General features: G+C 51.2%; 1 protein-coding gene across 4 annotated transcripts in view; it reads right to left on the reverse strand.

The window, feature by feature from the left end:
* The window catches only part of PIK3C2B (phosphatidylinositol-4-phosphate 3-kinase catalytic subunit type 2 beta), a 58,965-nt gene that overhangs the window by 8,304 nt on the left and 35,138 nt on the right, over window positions 1-15,523 (reverse strand). For all 4 annotated transcript variants that reach the window (XR_449664.2, XM_007166167.2, XM_007166168.2 and 1 more), the window contains 13 exons: window positions 13,988-14,155; window positions 13,319-13,430; window positions 12,020-12,162; window positions 10,530-10,718; window positions 8,960-9,053; window positions 8,728-8,822; window positions 8,088-8,268; window positions 7,200-7,307; window positions 6,464-6,556; window positions 5,526-5,655; window positions 4,555-4,691; window positions 927-1,096; window positions 272-428 (listed from right to left, as the gene is read on the reverse strand). Coding sequence is in view for 3 of the 4 variants with exons in the window: in XM_007166167.2 (XP_007166229.1) it covers window positions 272-428; window positions 927-1,096; window positions 4,555-4,691; window positions 5,526-5,655; window positions 6,464-6,556; window positions 7,200-7,307; window positions 8,088-8,268; window positions 8,728-8,822; window positions 8,960-9,053; window positions 10,530-10,718; window positions 12,020-12,162; window positions 13,319-13,430; window positions 13,988-14,155 (1,777 nt within the window). In the remaining variant the exon portion in view is untranslated. The remainder of the gene's footprint in view (window positions 1-271; window positions 429-926; window positions 1,097-4,554; window positions 4,692-5,525; window positions 5,656-6,463; window positions 6,557-7,199; window positions 7,308-8,087; window positions 8,269-8,727; window positions 8,823-8,959; window positions 9,054-10,529; window positions 10,719-12,019; window positions 12,163-13,318; window positions 13,431-13,987; window positions 14,156-15,523) is intronic.

Here is a 15,523-nt window from a genome sequence, read left to right on the forward strand (position 1 = left end):
CAAGATTTTCTACAGCTAGGCTCCCTAACCCTTCTAGAGGGTGGCAGGCAGATGCTGTGGGCAGTGGCTAGCAGTCCACAGGAACTGGGGGGGCTGGAGCAGGAAGTCAGATACCTGCAGACACCACTGTCTCCAAGTGGTCTGAGCCCTGCCTTTACCTAGGGCTCAGAGAAGTAGATCTCCAGAAATCCTTTGAAGCAAGACAAGGGAGTCTTAAAGATGGTGCCAGATGATAAGAAGGAGGGGTTCAGAAAGGGATGGAGCTCCTCACCAGGCCCAGAAGGTTGAGGAAGAGGTGGGTGTGCTTGCGAATGAGGTTGTAGGCTTGGCAGCAAAGGTCAACAAAATCATGGAAGCGGCTGGAAGGCTTGTCACCCCCGTTGATGACATACGCCATGTCCGAGGTGAAGACAAAGGGGGCACGGTCCCTGGGCCAAGGGGAACACACAGGTAGAAGGTCAACATGAAGGAGGAAGCCCGCTTTGTGGGCCACGTCAGGGGATGGTTCTCCTCATCCCTCAACACCTGTGTGAAATGGATAGATGTGGCTCCTCTAACATTTTCGTTTTTCTTTTCCTCCCTTAATCTTAAAAAATCCCCAGACACATCCTTCATTGGTTCCTTGCCTGTGAGCTTGTGATATTTTCCCTGGATATCTAGTTGTATTCCCTTTTGCTGGGGTTTGGGCTCATTTCCCTTTGCTCAGTCCTCAGCAGGGAGGGAGAATGGCTGGTGCCTGCCCTCTTCCGCAAGGCCCTGAAAGGACTTGACCTCTTTCTCAGTCTTCTCTTCTCCAAAGCTGCTCAGCCCAGGGACCACACTCTGCAGTGCGGGCCCTCCCATCACGGGCTCGTGTTCCAGCTCCGAACCATTTCCGCTGACCTCCCTGGCCTACACGCACATCCTGGCTTCAGGAGACCACTTACCGCTTGATGTTCCCAAACATCTGGGCATGGCCCAGGAAACGGCCAAAATCTATGTGGAACATGTGGCCAGTCGTCTTCAGCATGATGTTGTCATTGTGTCGGTCACAGATGCCCAAGACGTACGTGGCCACACAGCAGCCAGCACAAGAATAGATGAAGTTCTCTACAGCCTGGGAGAAGGAAGGCAGAGGGGAGGAGGAGACATAAAGCTGGTGTGGAGGGACCCCAGGGGCACAGCCAGACTGAATTCAGCCAGCCCTGCCCCTCTCTCATGAGTCCAACAGCTCTCACATCTGCCTGTTCAGCCTTCATCACATACTTACACACTGATGCACACAGAAACTTCTCTTGTATCTTATGGGGCAGAAGGAGATGGAAGGCTTATAGGTATATCTCCACCACGTTATCTGCAATTCACCACCTTCTGCACCTTTCTTTCTCCTTGGGAAACTGGTTGCAAAGACAGTGCACTGATCCGGGAGCCCAGACTTGACCAGCCCATAATCGGGGAAGGCTGATGTTTACAACTTTCCCAACTGTTTGTGGTGACCTTAACTCAAGCACAGCACTGAGGCAGCTGACTTAAGGGCCTCTTCTTGACCCTGCTCAGAATTCTTCTGTCCTTCTCCCTGCCCCCAGTATGACTCCCATTTCCACTGTTCTTGGTAACAGATGAATGCTAATCTAATTAAAGTCACTTCACTCCAAGGAAGAGCTGAGGCAGCTTAACACTTCTAGGGGATGTTTTACACTTGAAAATCAGACATCTCTAGTTGGTAAAATGTATTAGAGCAATTTCTGAGTTTAAAGCAGGAGGGGAGGGAGTAAGGGGTTGGGTCTACCTTATTTTATCTGGTCAACGTTTGCCCCCTTGTCTGTCTTTCCAGTAAAAATGTATGGAATTAGTGAATGGACACCTTTCATCATCTAAATCCTCTTTGTGAGGTTTCTGGAATTCCCAGGAACTCAAGAAAGACTCATCAGCAGAGGCAACAGTTGTCACAGCCAAGTAAGAATGGACAAAGCTGGGAATGAGAGAAATCTTCATAGAACACATGCCCTTCCCACCTCCCTCTGCAAGCTGCCACCCAGCCTTCAAGGACCTTCCTTGAGTTCCACACTTTTCCCAGATCTTACCAGCCTGCACTGACTCCTCCCCATTGAGCCCCTACAGGCACCATTCACTCAGAACTTAGTATTCTCACTTTCCCAGGATCCAGGGATCCTATCTCCCAGCAGCCTCTTGGCTGTTCCACAGGCCTACTTCAAAACCAGCTACACACAGAAATCCCCTGGCTACTTGTTAAATTTAACCAGCTGACTAATCCCTAGGAAGTTAAGAATAGAAAGTTTGTAAAGAAATCACAGAATGTACCTTCTGGAAGAAAAAGATGATTTCTATGATAGGGAAATATATAATTGAAAAGAAACCACTCAATAAGTATAACCCATCAACTCCCAGTCTTGACCATCTCCATCAACCTGTCGCCGTGTCACAGATGGTCTTTCTACCTGAAAGGCATCCTATTTTGACTTACAAAGCAGCTATATGCCTGTACTCTGCCACAGAGTAAATAACTAAAGTCTCATCACCTAAGTTATGCAGGGTGTTGGCTTTTTACTGGAAAGAAGTCTCACTGTATAAAGAGAGCTCTCCTGATTTAAGGGGTTTCACTTATAGGATGGAGGTACTCTGTTTGCTGAGTAGGTGGCCAAGAGACAAATATCTCTAGTTCTTTCCTCCTGGAAGGCACCATAAGAAACTACCAGCATCATGCTAACAGAAAGACTAGAAGAGCTGAGAGCTATTTTTGAAAGACTGATATGAAACACTGAGACACTGAGTTAGTTACTCTCTGTGTGTATTCTTGTTGTACAAGCTTTTATAATATTTATTATGACTCTTTATTACATTGGCAAGGAGTAATCATAACTCCAGCACCAAGCACAGTGCTGCTGTATGGTGGCTGCTTGATACCTGAAAAATACATGTTAGTATAAATAGTATATGAGGTTGAGGGAGGGAGGAAACAATATCGCTCCTTTCCAAGGGTAGAGGACCTTAACATTTACAACATACAGGGGGTGGGTTTTGAGGGATGGGAAAGGGAAGAAAGGGCTTTCCAGGCAAAGGAAATACTATCGTCTAAAGGTATCGAAGAAATGCAAGTAGCTCCCTAAACTACAGCATAAATTATCATAAGATGGGGAGGTGCAGTGGATGAGACCACAGGGGCAGGCAGGGCTGGATTACAAAAGGCCTTGCGGCAATGTTGTGGATGACGGACTCATCTTTTAGGACACAGGGAGCCTTTGAAGAATTGAGAGCAAAGGAGTGACATGAGCAGTTTGCACCTTATTTTAAAAGACTCTGAAATCAAGCAGAGGATGGTAATGGAAGGAGGAGAGGCAGTCCAGTAGTTCAGGGGACAGAAAGCAAATGGCTGAAAGAAATGGTAAGAAGAGGACAGATTCAAGAGACATCTGGGGAACAGGGCTTGGTAAAGCAGAGGAGAGGCAGAAGGAAACATCAAGAAGACTCATGGCTCTGTCTTGGGTGACTGCACAGAGAGAGTCATACCATCCAGGAAACACAAAAAAGCAGGGTTCAAGAGGACAAGGAGAGACAGAAAGCTCGGTTTTGCCTATACTGAGTTTGACATACAGGTGAAAGACAAGCGGAGAGGTCCAGCAATCGGGTGGTGAGAGAGGAAAGAGGAAATGGCTTTGGAAGTCATCAGCAAGTGGGCGGTAAAGTAATAAGAGATGATGAGCTGGCACGAGAAGGGTACAAAGAGCACGGCAGGCCAGGAATTAAACCCTGGGGAATGCAAACATTTAAGGCCTCCGAAGATCATCTAATTACATGTTCACTAAACAACATTCTGATTATAATTTGGCTGCCCACGTAGGTTCTCCTTCAGGGATAAAAGCCATTGATCAATATAAAGTTAGTATATGGATCGCTTCTGGTTTATGGTCATTCTCTTATGAGCTTGGTTATTATGATTTACTCTCTCCCCTAAACTTAATTAACCCAGAGGCAAGAGCCATGAAGCTGTGGACCAGCCACAGAACACAGCAGGTCACCAAGGCCCTACCACCCAGTATAGCCCTGCCTGAGGAAGGAAGGTCAGCTACCTTTTCTATCATCTCTGTCTCATATCTATCCTCAATCCTGGCTTCCGGTTACATGCTTGTCACAAACCAGCTCCATAACTGGGAACAAATGAGTGAGTCTTAATTCACATCTATGAAAAGAAGAGTTGGATAAAATGATCTCTAAAGTCTCTTCCAACTCTTGTTCTGCAAAGCACCACTGGACTCCTCGCAGGACACAGGAGGACCTGAATGGGATCCATGACTAAGAGGGCCCCCTCCTCCAAACTCAATCTGCCAGAGGAACTCAGCGAAGGCTTCCCAGTTGGATACCAGGGGATGTTCTTGGTCAGCTTGCAAAAGTCATTTGACCCACCTCTAGACATCTGGAGGCACCAGTCAACCAAGAGTGTTTCTTTCCTCCCAGTACAGCTGAGCTGTCTTCTCTGCATGTGTGGGCCTTATGGGAACATAGTGGGCCGGAGTCACGCACATCCCACCCCAGCTTCACCCCACGCTTCAATCCTACCTTCTCGTACTCGTCCTCCCCAGGGTTGTGCTTCTGCAGCCAGTCGGCTAGGGGCCGGTCCTTGAAGGAGCCGGTCACCCCGTGCTCCACCTGGATTTTGCGCAGGGTCTCAGAGTTGGGGATCATCTCTACCATCCCTGTGAGGGGAGACATCAAGTCACTCTCCAGAGCAGAGAGAAGGCGTCTGTCAGGAGAGGACTACAAGAGCTTTGCTGGATGCTTCCCTATAAATTAAGCTCTAGGGCATTTGGACAAAGTCTGATAATAAGGGGAAAGATCACTCCCCTGGTTTCATACTCCATGCTGTGACTCTTTGGTCCCCCCAGCTCATAGCCATGATCCTTTTTTGTTTTAACTTTTACTATGGGATTTTCAAATACATACAAGAATAAAGAAGTGGTATCATGAACTCACACAAAACCAGTTTCAAAAATTATCAACACTTTGCTAATCTTGTTTCATCTATTTCACTCACCCAGCCCTGCTTCCCCCCCTTCTCTTCCACCCTCCCCCTACCCCATTCGCGGCTGGATTATTTTTAAGTAAATCCCATACATGTCATTTCACTCATAAGTATTTCAAGTATAACTAGCAAGGACATAACCACCATGCCATTATCACATCCAAAAATCTAACAACCATTCTTTGATCTGATCTAACCCAGTCTACATGCAAATTTCTCCCAACTGTGTCAAAAAGTATCTGTTTACAGTTGGTTTGTTAGAATTGGGACCCAAAGTCTACGCAGTATGCTTGGTTGTTATGTCTCCAAGACTGCTTTATTTTATAATAGTCTCTCTCCCCTGCCTTCTTTTTTTAATGCCATTCCACAGCTTCTAATGGGATAATCTTGCCCTTTTCATTTTTCTGGAGAAGCACACAGTTCTCGTCAGGGAATGGCAAAAGGGCAGTAAGCAAGAATGCCCCCCACACCAGCTGCCCAGTCATCGCCCCGCCTACTCCCTACTGACCTCTCCCACGGCCAGTGGAGAAGCAGCGGAAGATGACCATGCGCATGTCCAGCCCCTCCTGGACCCAGATCTTGCTCATGATGCGAATCATCTGCAGGGTCAGCATGTCTTGGCGAAGGTCGTCCCCACACTGGATGAAGGAAGACAGTGACCAGAACCACCTCCACCACCTCTCCCAGCTCCCAGATCTCCCAGGAGGGCAATCTTGGTCCCAACTAGTGACCAGGGACTTCTCAGTTCTCCCACCTCACACTCAGACCTGCTCACCCAGCTCACACCAGGTCAGACACCAGAGATGGGCCAGGAACCGCATTTTGCCCGTGTGGTGTTCCAGCTCTTCCCCCAACCCCATGTCCCCATTTGAATTGAAGTCAGGGTCCTCTTCTTCATGCAGTCTTCCTGACCATCAAAGCCTTAAAACTTGAATGTTTACACCTTGGATTTGGAACTTACACACAACAAATATATGTTACTAAGTCATGCATGCCTTTCATTTCCCCCACTGGATTGCATGCTCTGAGACTATCATTTATTCCTCAGAATCATGGATGTACCAGTTAGAGGGACCTTAAGATTCATCTAAGTCCAACCTGCACCTGATACATGAATTTCCTCTTCAGCACGCCTGCCATAGTCATTCAGCTTGAATATTCCAGGGACAGTCAGGTCAGCACCTTATCCACTCCATTGCTGAGGTAGCTCTGCCTCCTAGAAAGCGCATCCTTACACATCCCAACACTGTTCCTAGCCCTCTGGGGCCACACACAATTAATCTATTTCCTTTTTCACCTGATAGTCTTTCACGCACTAAAATGGCAGCATGAGTGTGGACTAGCAGGAAGAGAATGGGCCTGAGGCTGCTTCTGCCGCCCTTGGATTCCCACCTCTCCTTCTCTCCACCATCTGCATCCCACCAGGCTTGAGAGAAGTGTCCTCACCTTGAAGATGACACGGATGTTCTCGCCCAGTGGATCCACATTTTGGAAGGAGAGCTTGAGGGGGACTGCATTGGAGTTGAAGTAGGAACAGTCCTGCCACAGTAGAGAGGGTAGTGATGAGGGTCAGGGTGGCCCAGGCCCAGGCAGGAAAACGGCCTCTCCCACTCTCTGCCAGCTGCTGCTCATTGTTTCTTCCAGATTTCTGCGGAGCCCACATTCCTTCCCTCCCTCCCTACTGCCATCGCCCTGGTTCAGTTTGTTATGACTTCAGCTCCTGCACCTGATCTCTCATCCCTTCGGTTCATTCCACACACAACTTACTAGTTGTGTGACTTCTGGCAAGTCGTGTGTCCCATCTGTAACTCAGTTTGCTCCTCTGTAAAATGGGGCTCACAACAGTACCGACTTCATAAGAGTCGTGCGGATGAAATGTGATAACCAAAGGAAAGCGCTTAGAACGGTGCCAGGCACAGAGAGCGTGCTCGATGAATGACAGGTGGTAGCATCACCAGCCTGGACTTCAACCCCGACATCATCAGCAGAGGCACTTACCCAGCCCCCAACCCGATTCCTCCACCCCACAGAGCTGTCAGGTAAAAGTCCATACGCGTTAGCGTTGGGAAGAGGCCCCACATATGCCTTTCTTCCTCATCTCTCTCAATAACCAGGCCAGTGAGGACCTGCCTTCCACTGAGCCCTCCCCACTCCGAGAGCCCCAAACCCACCAGTCACTCACCCTGGGCACGATGCCCTTAACCAGCAGACTGGGGCTAAGCGGCAGGCGGCAGGAGCCGTTGAGGGCAAAAAACTGCCCCACCTCCTCCAGGCCCGTGCGGAGAATCCCCTGGTGGGGAAAGGAGAGCAGGGGTGAGGTGAGGGGCCCATAAGCTCCACTCAGAGCCAGGCCTCTCCCAGGGGCGGGTGCCAGTAGTGGCTGGCATGGAAACAGTCACCCGAGAGATGGGGACAACCTCCTGGAGACAGCGAAGAAGGAAGACCACCCCACCCACACCACAGCCTGGGCCACAGCCCAAACATCTATAGAGACTGGGTGGATGACAGAACAGCTTAAAGCAGCCCACGGTGAACTGAGAGGGTGGGCTACAGGTCAAGGAGGAGTTGCCACTTGGGCTGTTGCCAAAAAAGCCAATCATCTAGACTTCACAATCTCCCAATTTTTAAATGTTAGCAACCAGGATCACTAATACTGGACTAATACAACCCCTTTGTGCAAACAGATAAAGGTGCCCCCTCTGGGTGGCAGCAGCCCTGAGCCGTGGCTCACAGCACAGTGAACCAAGTATGACTGAATTTTAGTCCTCACTTGCCCCCTCTGGCTGGGTGCTCTTGTGCAGTGAACAACTTACACAACTGGGCTTAGCCTTTAAGGTAAACAGTTAAATAAAAATTTTAATACTTTGCAAGCCAAAGAGAGCACATCCGTGGGCTGTATACAGCTTGCAGACTGTCAGGTTGTAGCCTGTAGGTTAGGGAGTCACCTCTTTCCGGCCCCTCACCAGAGATGGTCAAGTGCCATCCTGCTGGTCAGGATGCCTAAGAAGTTAATGACTGGCTGCAGAGGCCCAGAACCGGAAATGGGTAGAGGCAGCCTCACCCCACTCACCGGCCGTGCAGACGGGGCAGCCTCCCGGACCTGCTGGGCCAGCTTGGCCAGGGTACTGACAAGCCAGCACTGGCGGTTAAACTCCTCTCTCAGCCCCTTGCCACAGCAACACAGCAAGGCTGCCAGCAGATATTGGTAGCGGATGCTGAACTGAGAGTCCTTGAGGCCGTCTTTCAGCAACCTACCAGGCAAAGAGAGGGGGGAAGTCAGAACACTCAAAGGATAACAGGCAACGGGGGGGTGGGGAGTGGTCAGACCCAGCTCCAACTCCCTGGAAAACCCACCCCAAACTTGGGAAGGAAAACAGGCTCTGGATGCAAAACTTATACAGAGGTGTTCAGCCATATCTCAGTCTGCCCATGCTGTCTTTAAGTAGAGCTCAAAGCCTTTCTGCATCTGGTTTCTCCTTGTATTTCTGCCATGCGTGGGTGGAGGGGAGTGCCAGGGATGATCTCCACTGCGCTTACATGCGGGTGAGCTGAGAGCCCCCGAGGAAAAGGTGCTGGCCCAAGGCCACCTGGTAAGTCAGCCACATACTGCAACCCAGATGGCTCAGCTCCCCACCCTTGCAGGCTTACAGTAAAACACTCCCAAGTGAAGGAGATGTGTCCACCTCTCCTCTTTCTGCACACAGTTTTACCAGAAGAAGTAGTGAGTCACTCTCAAGTCAGAGACAGCTCGTTTCAGGAGGAAGCGCACCAAGGGGCTGTCCAGGTAGCACTCATACTTTAAGGCCTGTGTAGGAGACAGGGAACAGGAGGCTTTGTTGATTGCCTGTAATCTACACCAACTGCTATCCCTGCAGGATGCAGTCTGCCTTGGGGTCCTGGGGGTGGGACCATCAGAACTGGAGGGAAGGCCAGCTCACCCACCTGCACGAGCTGGGGCAAGTAGTCCAACAGCTCAGCATCAGAGAGGGAGCCAATCCACTGAACAGCCATACGACGCACCTCCTGGTCTGGGAACCTGAAAAATAGAGCCCAGGACCCTGACAATCCAGCCACAGGGTCTGAGGCACAGGAGTGAGCAAGCACCCTCACACCTGGGCCTCAGAGCCATGGGTGAAGAAATGGCAATGACTCCCAGAATCTGCCAAAGCCACTAGAAGAGTCCTAAGCACCTTTTCTGGATTGCAATCCTTGAGAACGGCCCTGGCCCATGGTCAGAGTCAGCCTTGGGCCATGGAAGCCACTCTCACTCCCTGTATGAGTTAAAGAAAATGGGATAAAGTCCTCAACCCCACTCCCAAAGATCTCTTCCTTGACTCCCACTGTGCCAGAAATCCCATCATCAAAGAGCCCTCCTGAGGGTCAAAGCATTATCGTTTCTTGGTACCATCCTTTTTTTTTTTTTTTTAAATTATTTATTTATTTTATTTTATTTTTGGCTGTGTTGGGTCTTTGTTTCTGTGCGAGGGCTTTCTCTAGTTGCAGCGAACGGGGGCCACTCTTCATCACGGTGCGCGGGCCTCTCACTATCGTGGCCTCTCTTGTCGCGGAGCACAGGCTCCAGACACGCAGGCTCAGTAGTTGTGGCTCACGCGCCCAGTTGCTCCACGGCATGTGGGATCTTCCCAGACCAGGGCTCGAACCCGTGCCTCCTGCATTGGCAGGCAGATTCTCAACCACTGCGCCACCAGGGAAGCCCGGTACCATCATTTTAATGCAAAGCTTGCCAGGCAAATAACAGAGATCATGAAATTATATATAAGCCAGTACACCTAGCCAGAATTAGTTTAGCAGAGATTAGCAAAACCTTTGCCTCAAAAAGTCCTGAAGGCAAAACACGTGGATCAGGTACATTTTAATTACTAAGAGTGGTAGAAAATAAACCAAGAACATTGGGTACGATCTAGGGGTTTGAGACTGGGAGCTGTGTCCCCAGAGGAATGAAGGAAGAGAGGACTGTAAGAGCAGAACTAAGTGATGAGGTTTGGGTTACACAGGTGTGTGCATATGTCAAACCTCAGCAAATGTACACATAAGGCTTGGGCATTTACTTATATGTAAATTTTGTCTCAAAAGAAAAAAACGTAAACAAACATTGAGCTCTAGTTAATGTTATGCTTGCTAAAGTATTTAGGAAGGAGTTATGATGTCTCAATTCACTTCAAAATGCATAAAAAAATAAGATGTATTGATGGACAGTATAAACACATAAAGCAAATATAACAAATGCGAATGGTTAGAATTTAGGTGGTGGGAATATGGATGTTCACTATTAAATTCTCAGTTTTGTTGTATGTTTGAAAAATGTTCATAATATAACATGTGGGGTGGGGATGGAATAAAATAAAGAAAGAGAAAAGGAGAAGTAGAAAAGCCCTGAATTTCCATGCCCACTTGACCATTCTCCCAGGGCTGGCCAGATCAGTGATGGGCAGTGCGAAGCCTTGGCTTCTGGAAGGACACGTGGTCAGGAAACATGGGTGTTACAACTCACGTGGCATGCAGGAGCCCCAGGGCATCCTGGTGGTTCATGTGGGTCCACTGCTTCAGGAGAGCGTAGATGTCGGGCAGGCAAGCCCACTCCCAGCTGGGGGCGCTAGCGAGCACCAGGGGGAGTGAGCTCACCTCCGAGTGGCAATAATACCGCTTCTCCCACAGGCTCTTTTTGTCAGCATCAGTGAGCCTGGGGGTGGAAGTGGTAGGGGGAGGTGAGAGAGACAGCAGAGTCAGCCAGAGGGTAAGGTACTCACGCTCCAAGAGAATGCTACACACTCCAATTCAGTAGTTCCCAAACTTTGCTGCATGTTACAATCACCTGAGGAGCTTTGTAAATGCCTCTTGTCCAGGCTACACCCAAAACCAGTTAAGTCAGAATGTCTGGGGAAGGCAGGCATCGGTAATTTTAAAAATATCCCTGAGTGATTGCAATGTGTAAAGCAAACTCTGGGAGCCAGGGTCCAAATCGCATCTTTGATCCTTGACTCAGGGACATCTCACACCAAGGCAGCATGCAGGGGCCAAGGGCACCGAATTTGCTACCCCTCCTGAGGATGCTCGTAGGACATCACTCCCAAGTAGAGCCACCAGAGGGCAGTGGTCCCCACTGCTCAGGGTCTGGGCAGCTGAGAGGCCTCCTGGGGCTTCCTGGGGCCAGCTGGAGGTTTTATAGGACCTGCAGCTAATTGGGCCTTGCCTGAGATCAGGTGTCTAATAGGAGAAGGGAGCTGAGGGGCTAATGAAGCAAGGGGTGAGCAGAGGAGTGGGGGCAGGGGAGGTCTGCAGTCACTCAGTGATTCTCGCTGCCCTGGGTGAGACACGAGGGAGAGAGATGAGCCCCATCTCTCTCATTTCCCCCAAACGCCACATGCAAGGGCCATGCAGGAGCCAGAGAGGTATACGAGAGAGCAGGCCGGGGAGGAGCCCAGATCCCACCAGCTCCTCCAGCCTCTTCAACCCTGGTGAGAGAAGCAGCCCCAAGGATGAGATCAGCTTGGACTCGCTTACCCCTGACAGCTGCCAGCTTGCCTTGACACCTGATCCCTTTTGGAAAGTGACAGGGCCAGAGAAATGCAAAGGCTGTGGGTGTGGAAGGGGCAGGAGGTGGGGGCAGGGTGGTAAGCATAGCAGCCAGCTGCCCCAATGGACAGCAAATAGTACACAGCTTATCTGGGGGTGGGGCAAAACTCTGGTCCTCTTGGCAAGCTGATTCTGGGCCAAGTCCCCATCATGGGGATGGGTGTTCCCAGATCTAATATCCTGACTGTCAGCTCTCCACTTTGTCTGAGGTCAGCTCATGAAAAATGTCTGGGGACTGCAGAGCCCGCTCTCCACCACTTCCTGCCTAGGCGGCAATGCCCACCCTATCCCACCTCGACTCCCAAAGCAGGAGGACAGGGACCTGCTGGGAGGTAAGAGAAGGTCAGTTAGAACTCGAGAGACTTAGTGGAGGCCCGAGTCACACATGGGGGATGCCCTGGGCCTCACCAGTACAGGGACTCCTTCTGCATGATGTTTTTAAGCACGTGTTGGTCTTCCTCCCGGAGGCTGCCAAACTCATAGCGGGGGCTGAACTTGTCTCCAGCGGGGCTGGTGAACTTGATGTCGAAGGCCGAGGTGGGAAAGTCAATCTAGGAGATGACATCAGGGAAGTGAGGAGAGAGAACAGCAAGCTGGGTGGGGCTGCCACCTACCTGGGTCTCCAGCTCTTCTTTTACCCACCAGCCTTCCTGCCTCCCTTCCCCCCTCCCTTACCCTCAGATTCTTTGTCTGTAAAATAACCTTGTTGGACTTGGTGATCGCTAAAGTCCCTTCCAGCTATAACTTCCAGCGAAAAATGAGAAGGAAACAAAGAGAGAGAAAGAAAAACGGTCAAGTGAGGAAGAGGTTGGGCTGAGATGCATCTAGGTGAGGGGACTGGCCCCAGGCCAAACTCTGAACAGAAGCGTCATTAGGCTGAGCTACTGGGAGCCTCCACACTGAGGTTGGGGAGCCTTCAGTGTGGTCTTGGAGGGCACTTTCCTCATGGAAAGTGGGACCACATGCCAGGTGAGAGCTCTGCCAACTCTGAAGCCTGCGATGCTGGGTTCCCTTGCTCTCTGCTGCCATGTTCATCCGTCTAAAATGGATGTCAGAGCTCAGGGAGCCAGTCCTCAAAGGGAGTTCCACATTCTTTCATTCAAGAAATGTTTATTGAACCCTAATATGTACCGAGCATTGTTCTGGGCCCTGGGCACAGAGTAGTAAATAAGACAGGTAAAAACACCTGCCTCTTGGAGCTTTCATTCTGTATCCACTTTGATATTCCATATTCCGTACCAAAGCATTTCATGACCACACGAAAAGGAACCAGGAACGGTAACTAGACCTTGGACCTGACCAGCTCCTCCTCCTTTCCCCAGAGAATGGGTCCACCCCACTAGAGCACTGAGTGGCTGTGGGGAGGGCTTCCCCATGGGCCCCAAGAGGGGATGGCTCAGATTAGTAATATTAGGGTTCAATTTAAGGAACTCTGAAGAGCTGAGCCCTGGTTGGCAAGGGTCTCAGACCCTGCCTTCAGGCTCCTTGAAATCAGTTAACTTCAAGGAGATGGGACATAGCTTCCGCAGAACTTGCCCTCCCACTCTGGGTCTAACCATGTTCACCTAGCTGCTTCAGTCTCATCACCCCACGTGCAAAGTTCTGCACTTTCTCCTACTGCCCCAGCCCAAACCTCAAAGGGAAAACATGGAGCCAACTCTGGAGTGGTCCTGATGGGTTGGTGGGAGGGAGAGGCTGGGGTCTCACCTGCAGGATGACACTATCTGGCTGATGGAAATTAGGTGCACTCCAACGGGTACTGGGGCTTTCCTGTGTTGCTGGCCATAAGCCCAGAAGCTTCCGGCCACAGGTCAGGACTCTAAGGAGGATGGAAGGTGGGATAAGCCAACAAACCCAGTAGCTAAGGAGATGGTTCTCCTCCTGCTCCCCCTATCCAAAACTCTGCCTTTTCTGCTTGAAGCCACTGCCCAACTCCTCTCTCTCATTCTCCCCACAGACCATGGCCTTCTCTTTCTTCCACGTCCTATAAAAACCCACCCCCTCCAGGAAGCCTTCCTAAACTAACCACACCCTCCCTGGTCTGGATGACCTGGTGGCAGGGATGCCTTCATGACGTAGAGAGCCCAACTGGATGACCTCTAAGGTCCTTCCAATGACAAGACCAGATGACGCTGCCTGAGCATGCATGTCCATGCCCCTTCCCACCAGTCCTGCCCAGTAGCTCTTGATTACATCAATTGTCCTGGCCACCAGTCCTGTGCCTTGGTCCTCTCCACCAGGGCTGGGACCCTCTGGACTCTGCCGGTGAGCCCCACTTGGCCAACCTGCCCAAGGGGCATTGGCCCATGCAGCAGCCAGGCCTCTCTCCCTATCCCCTCCTCCCTGCCAAGGCCAAGCTGCCCTGGGCCCACATACTGCCTGAAGTTGAAGAGCGGAGCAGTGACCCAGCCCAGGGCTTCGGGCACCCGCCGCTGCTTATTGGACTCCGAGGAGCTCCCGGGTGGGGGGATGGGCAGAGCATAGAGAGTGGCACACAGCAGGGTCTCCCGAGGCAACCGGTTCACCTGCACAGGGAAGCAGATCCTAGGGCAGACAGGAAACCAAATCAGGAAGTGCCACCCCTGTGGCTTCCAGGGCCAGGTGGCCCAGGAAGTCAAGATGAGGCTGAGAACTTGGCCTCCCGATATGCTCCCTGGGTAAGCCTTCCTGCAGAACCAGGACAGATCCCAAACTGCAGGCAAAACCTCCGCTCGATGCCTGCAGGAGCACAGTCTATATGTCTTTGCAGCCTCTTGGTAGAGCAAGACAAACATCCTCTGATTTTGCAGCTACCCACGGTGACCAGACAGAACTCACTTGGCCAGAGCCACCTAGAGTTCAGGTGTCTACATGCCCCATACTGTCAGCCATACTCCTTCCCTTGTTTTAGGATTTCTGCAGAGAGTCACCGAGAAGTTGCTCCTTTTGACAATCCTTCTCCATTGAACAATCCCCAGCCCTCCCCCACCTCTTCCGACTGAGAGCAGCCAGGAAGCAGCAGCATGATCTCTGCCTTCAGCGCACCCTCCCCCACAGCCCTCCCACCTGTCTGTCCTCCCGTGTCTCCTTCTTCTCCTAACCCACTGGACACAAATGTTTGTTCTCACCCCGAAACATTTTCAAAGCCAAAGGGATAAAAAGAAGGGGCTCCTCCAAGTCCCTGGGTGGTGAGAAAGCAAACTGGCAGGGCCCAGAGAACTGACACCAAAGCCCTTGCCAGTACCCAACCCAGATGGTCTATCCCGTGCTCCCACGCCTGAATCACACCCGGCCACTCCCTCCAAGTTCAGGATAAGGACCTGGGGTGGGGTGGGTGGAGAGGGGAGGGGAGCTGTGGGAAGAGGGAGGACCCACATTACCTTTCGGGGAAGCTGTCCCTGGGCCAAAGTCCATACTGTCACACCCTTCTGGCCAGCCCAGGGCCCAGCAGCTTTTATGCCAGAGGGCACAGAGGCAGGGCGGCCACCCCCAAGGTTAGCAGTTTCATGATCAAGCAGCCTCCCTCCACCGCTGCCCTTCACTCCTCCAGGGGAATCTCCACGTAAGTGAGGCACTCCCTCCTTCCCGCCAGACTGGCAGGGCCCTGATCTGCCCCAGCTGCCTCTACCATGGGGGCCCACAGCTATAATTAGGACCCCGCCAGCAGCCAGCGTACATGCCAGGCCAGGGCTTGGCTAGAGTGGCAGAGCAAGGCTGCAGGGCCTATTTTGAGAGTTAGCTGACCCCGTGCTGCTACAGTGAGGGAGACAATCAGCTGATCCCACAGCAAAGAGGAGACGGAGCTGGTCCTGATCCCTTTCTTTTCACCCAGGAAGAGGCTTCCAGCTGGGCATCCAGAGAAAAAGAGAGTGAGGAACCTTTCTAGCTGAAACCATAATGCCTAGAACCAACCAAGGGCCCCTTCTCCTCAGC

This window comes from Balaenoptera acutorostrata, chromosome 1 (genome assembly GCF_949987535.1).
Source record: "Balaenoptera acutorostrata chromosome 1, mBalAcu1.1, whole genome shotgun sequence".
NCBI lineage: Eukaryota > Metazoa > Chordata > Mammalia > Artiodactyla > Balaenopteridae > Balaenoptera > Balaenoptera acutorostrata.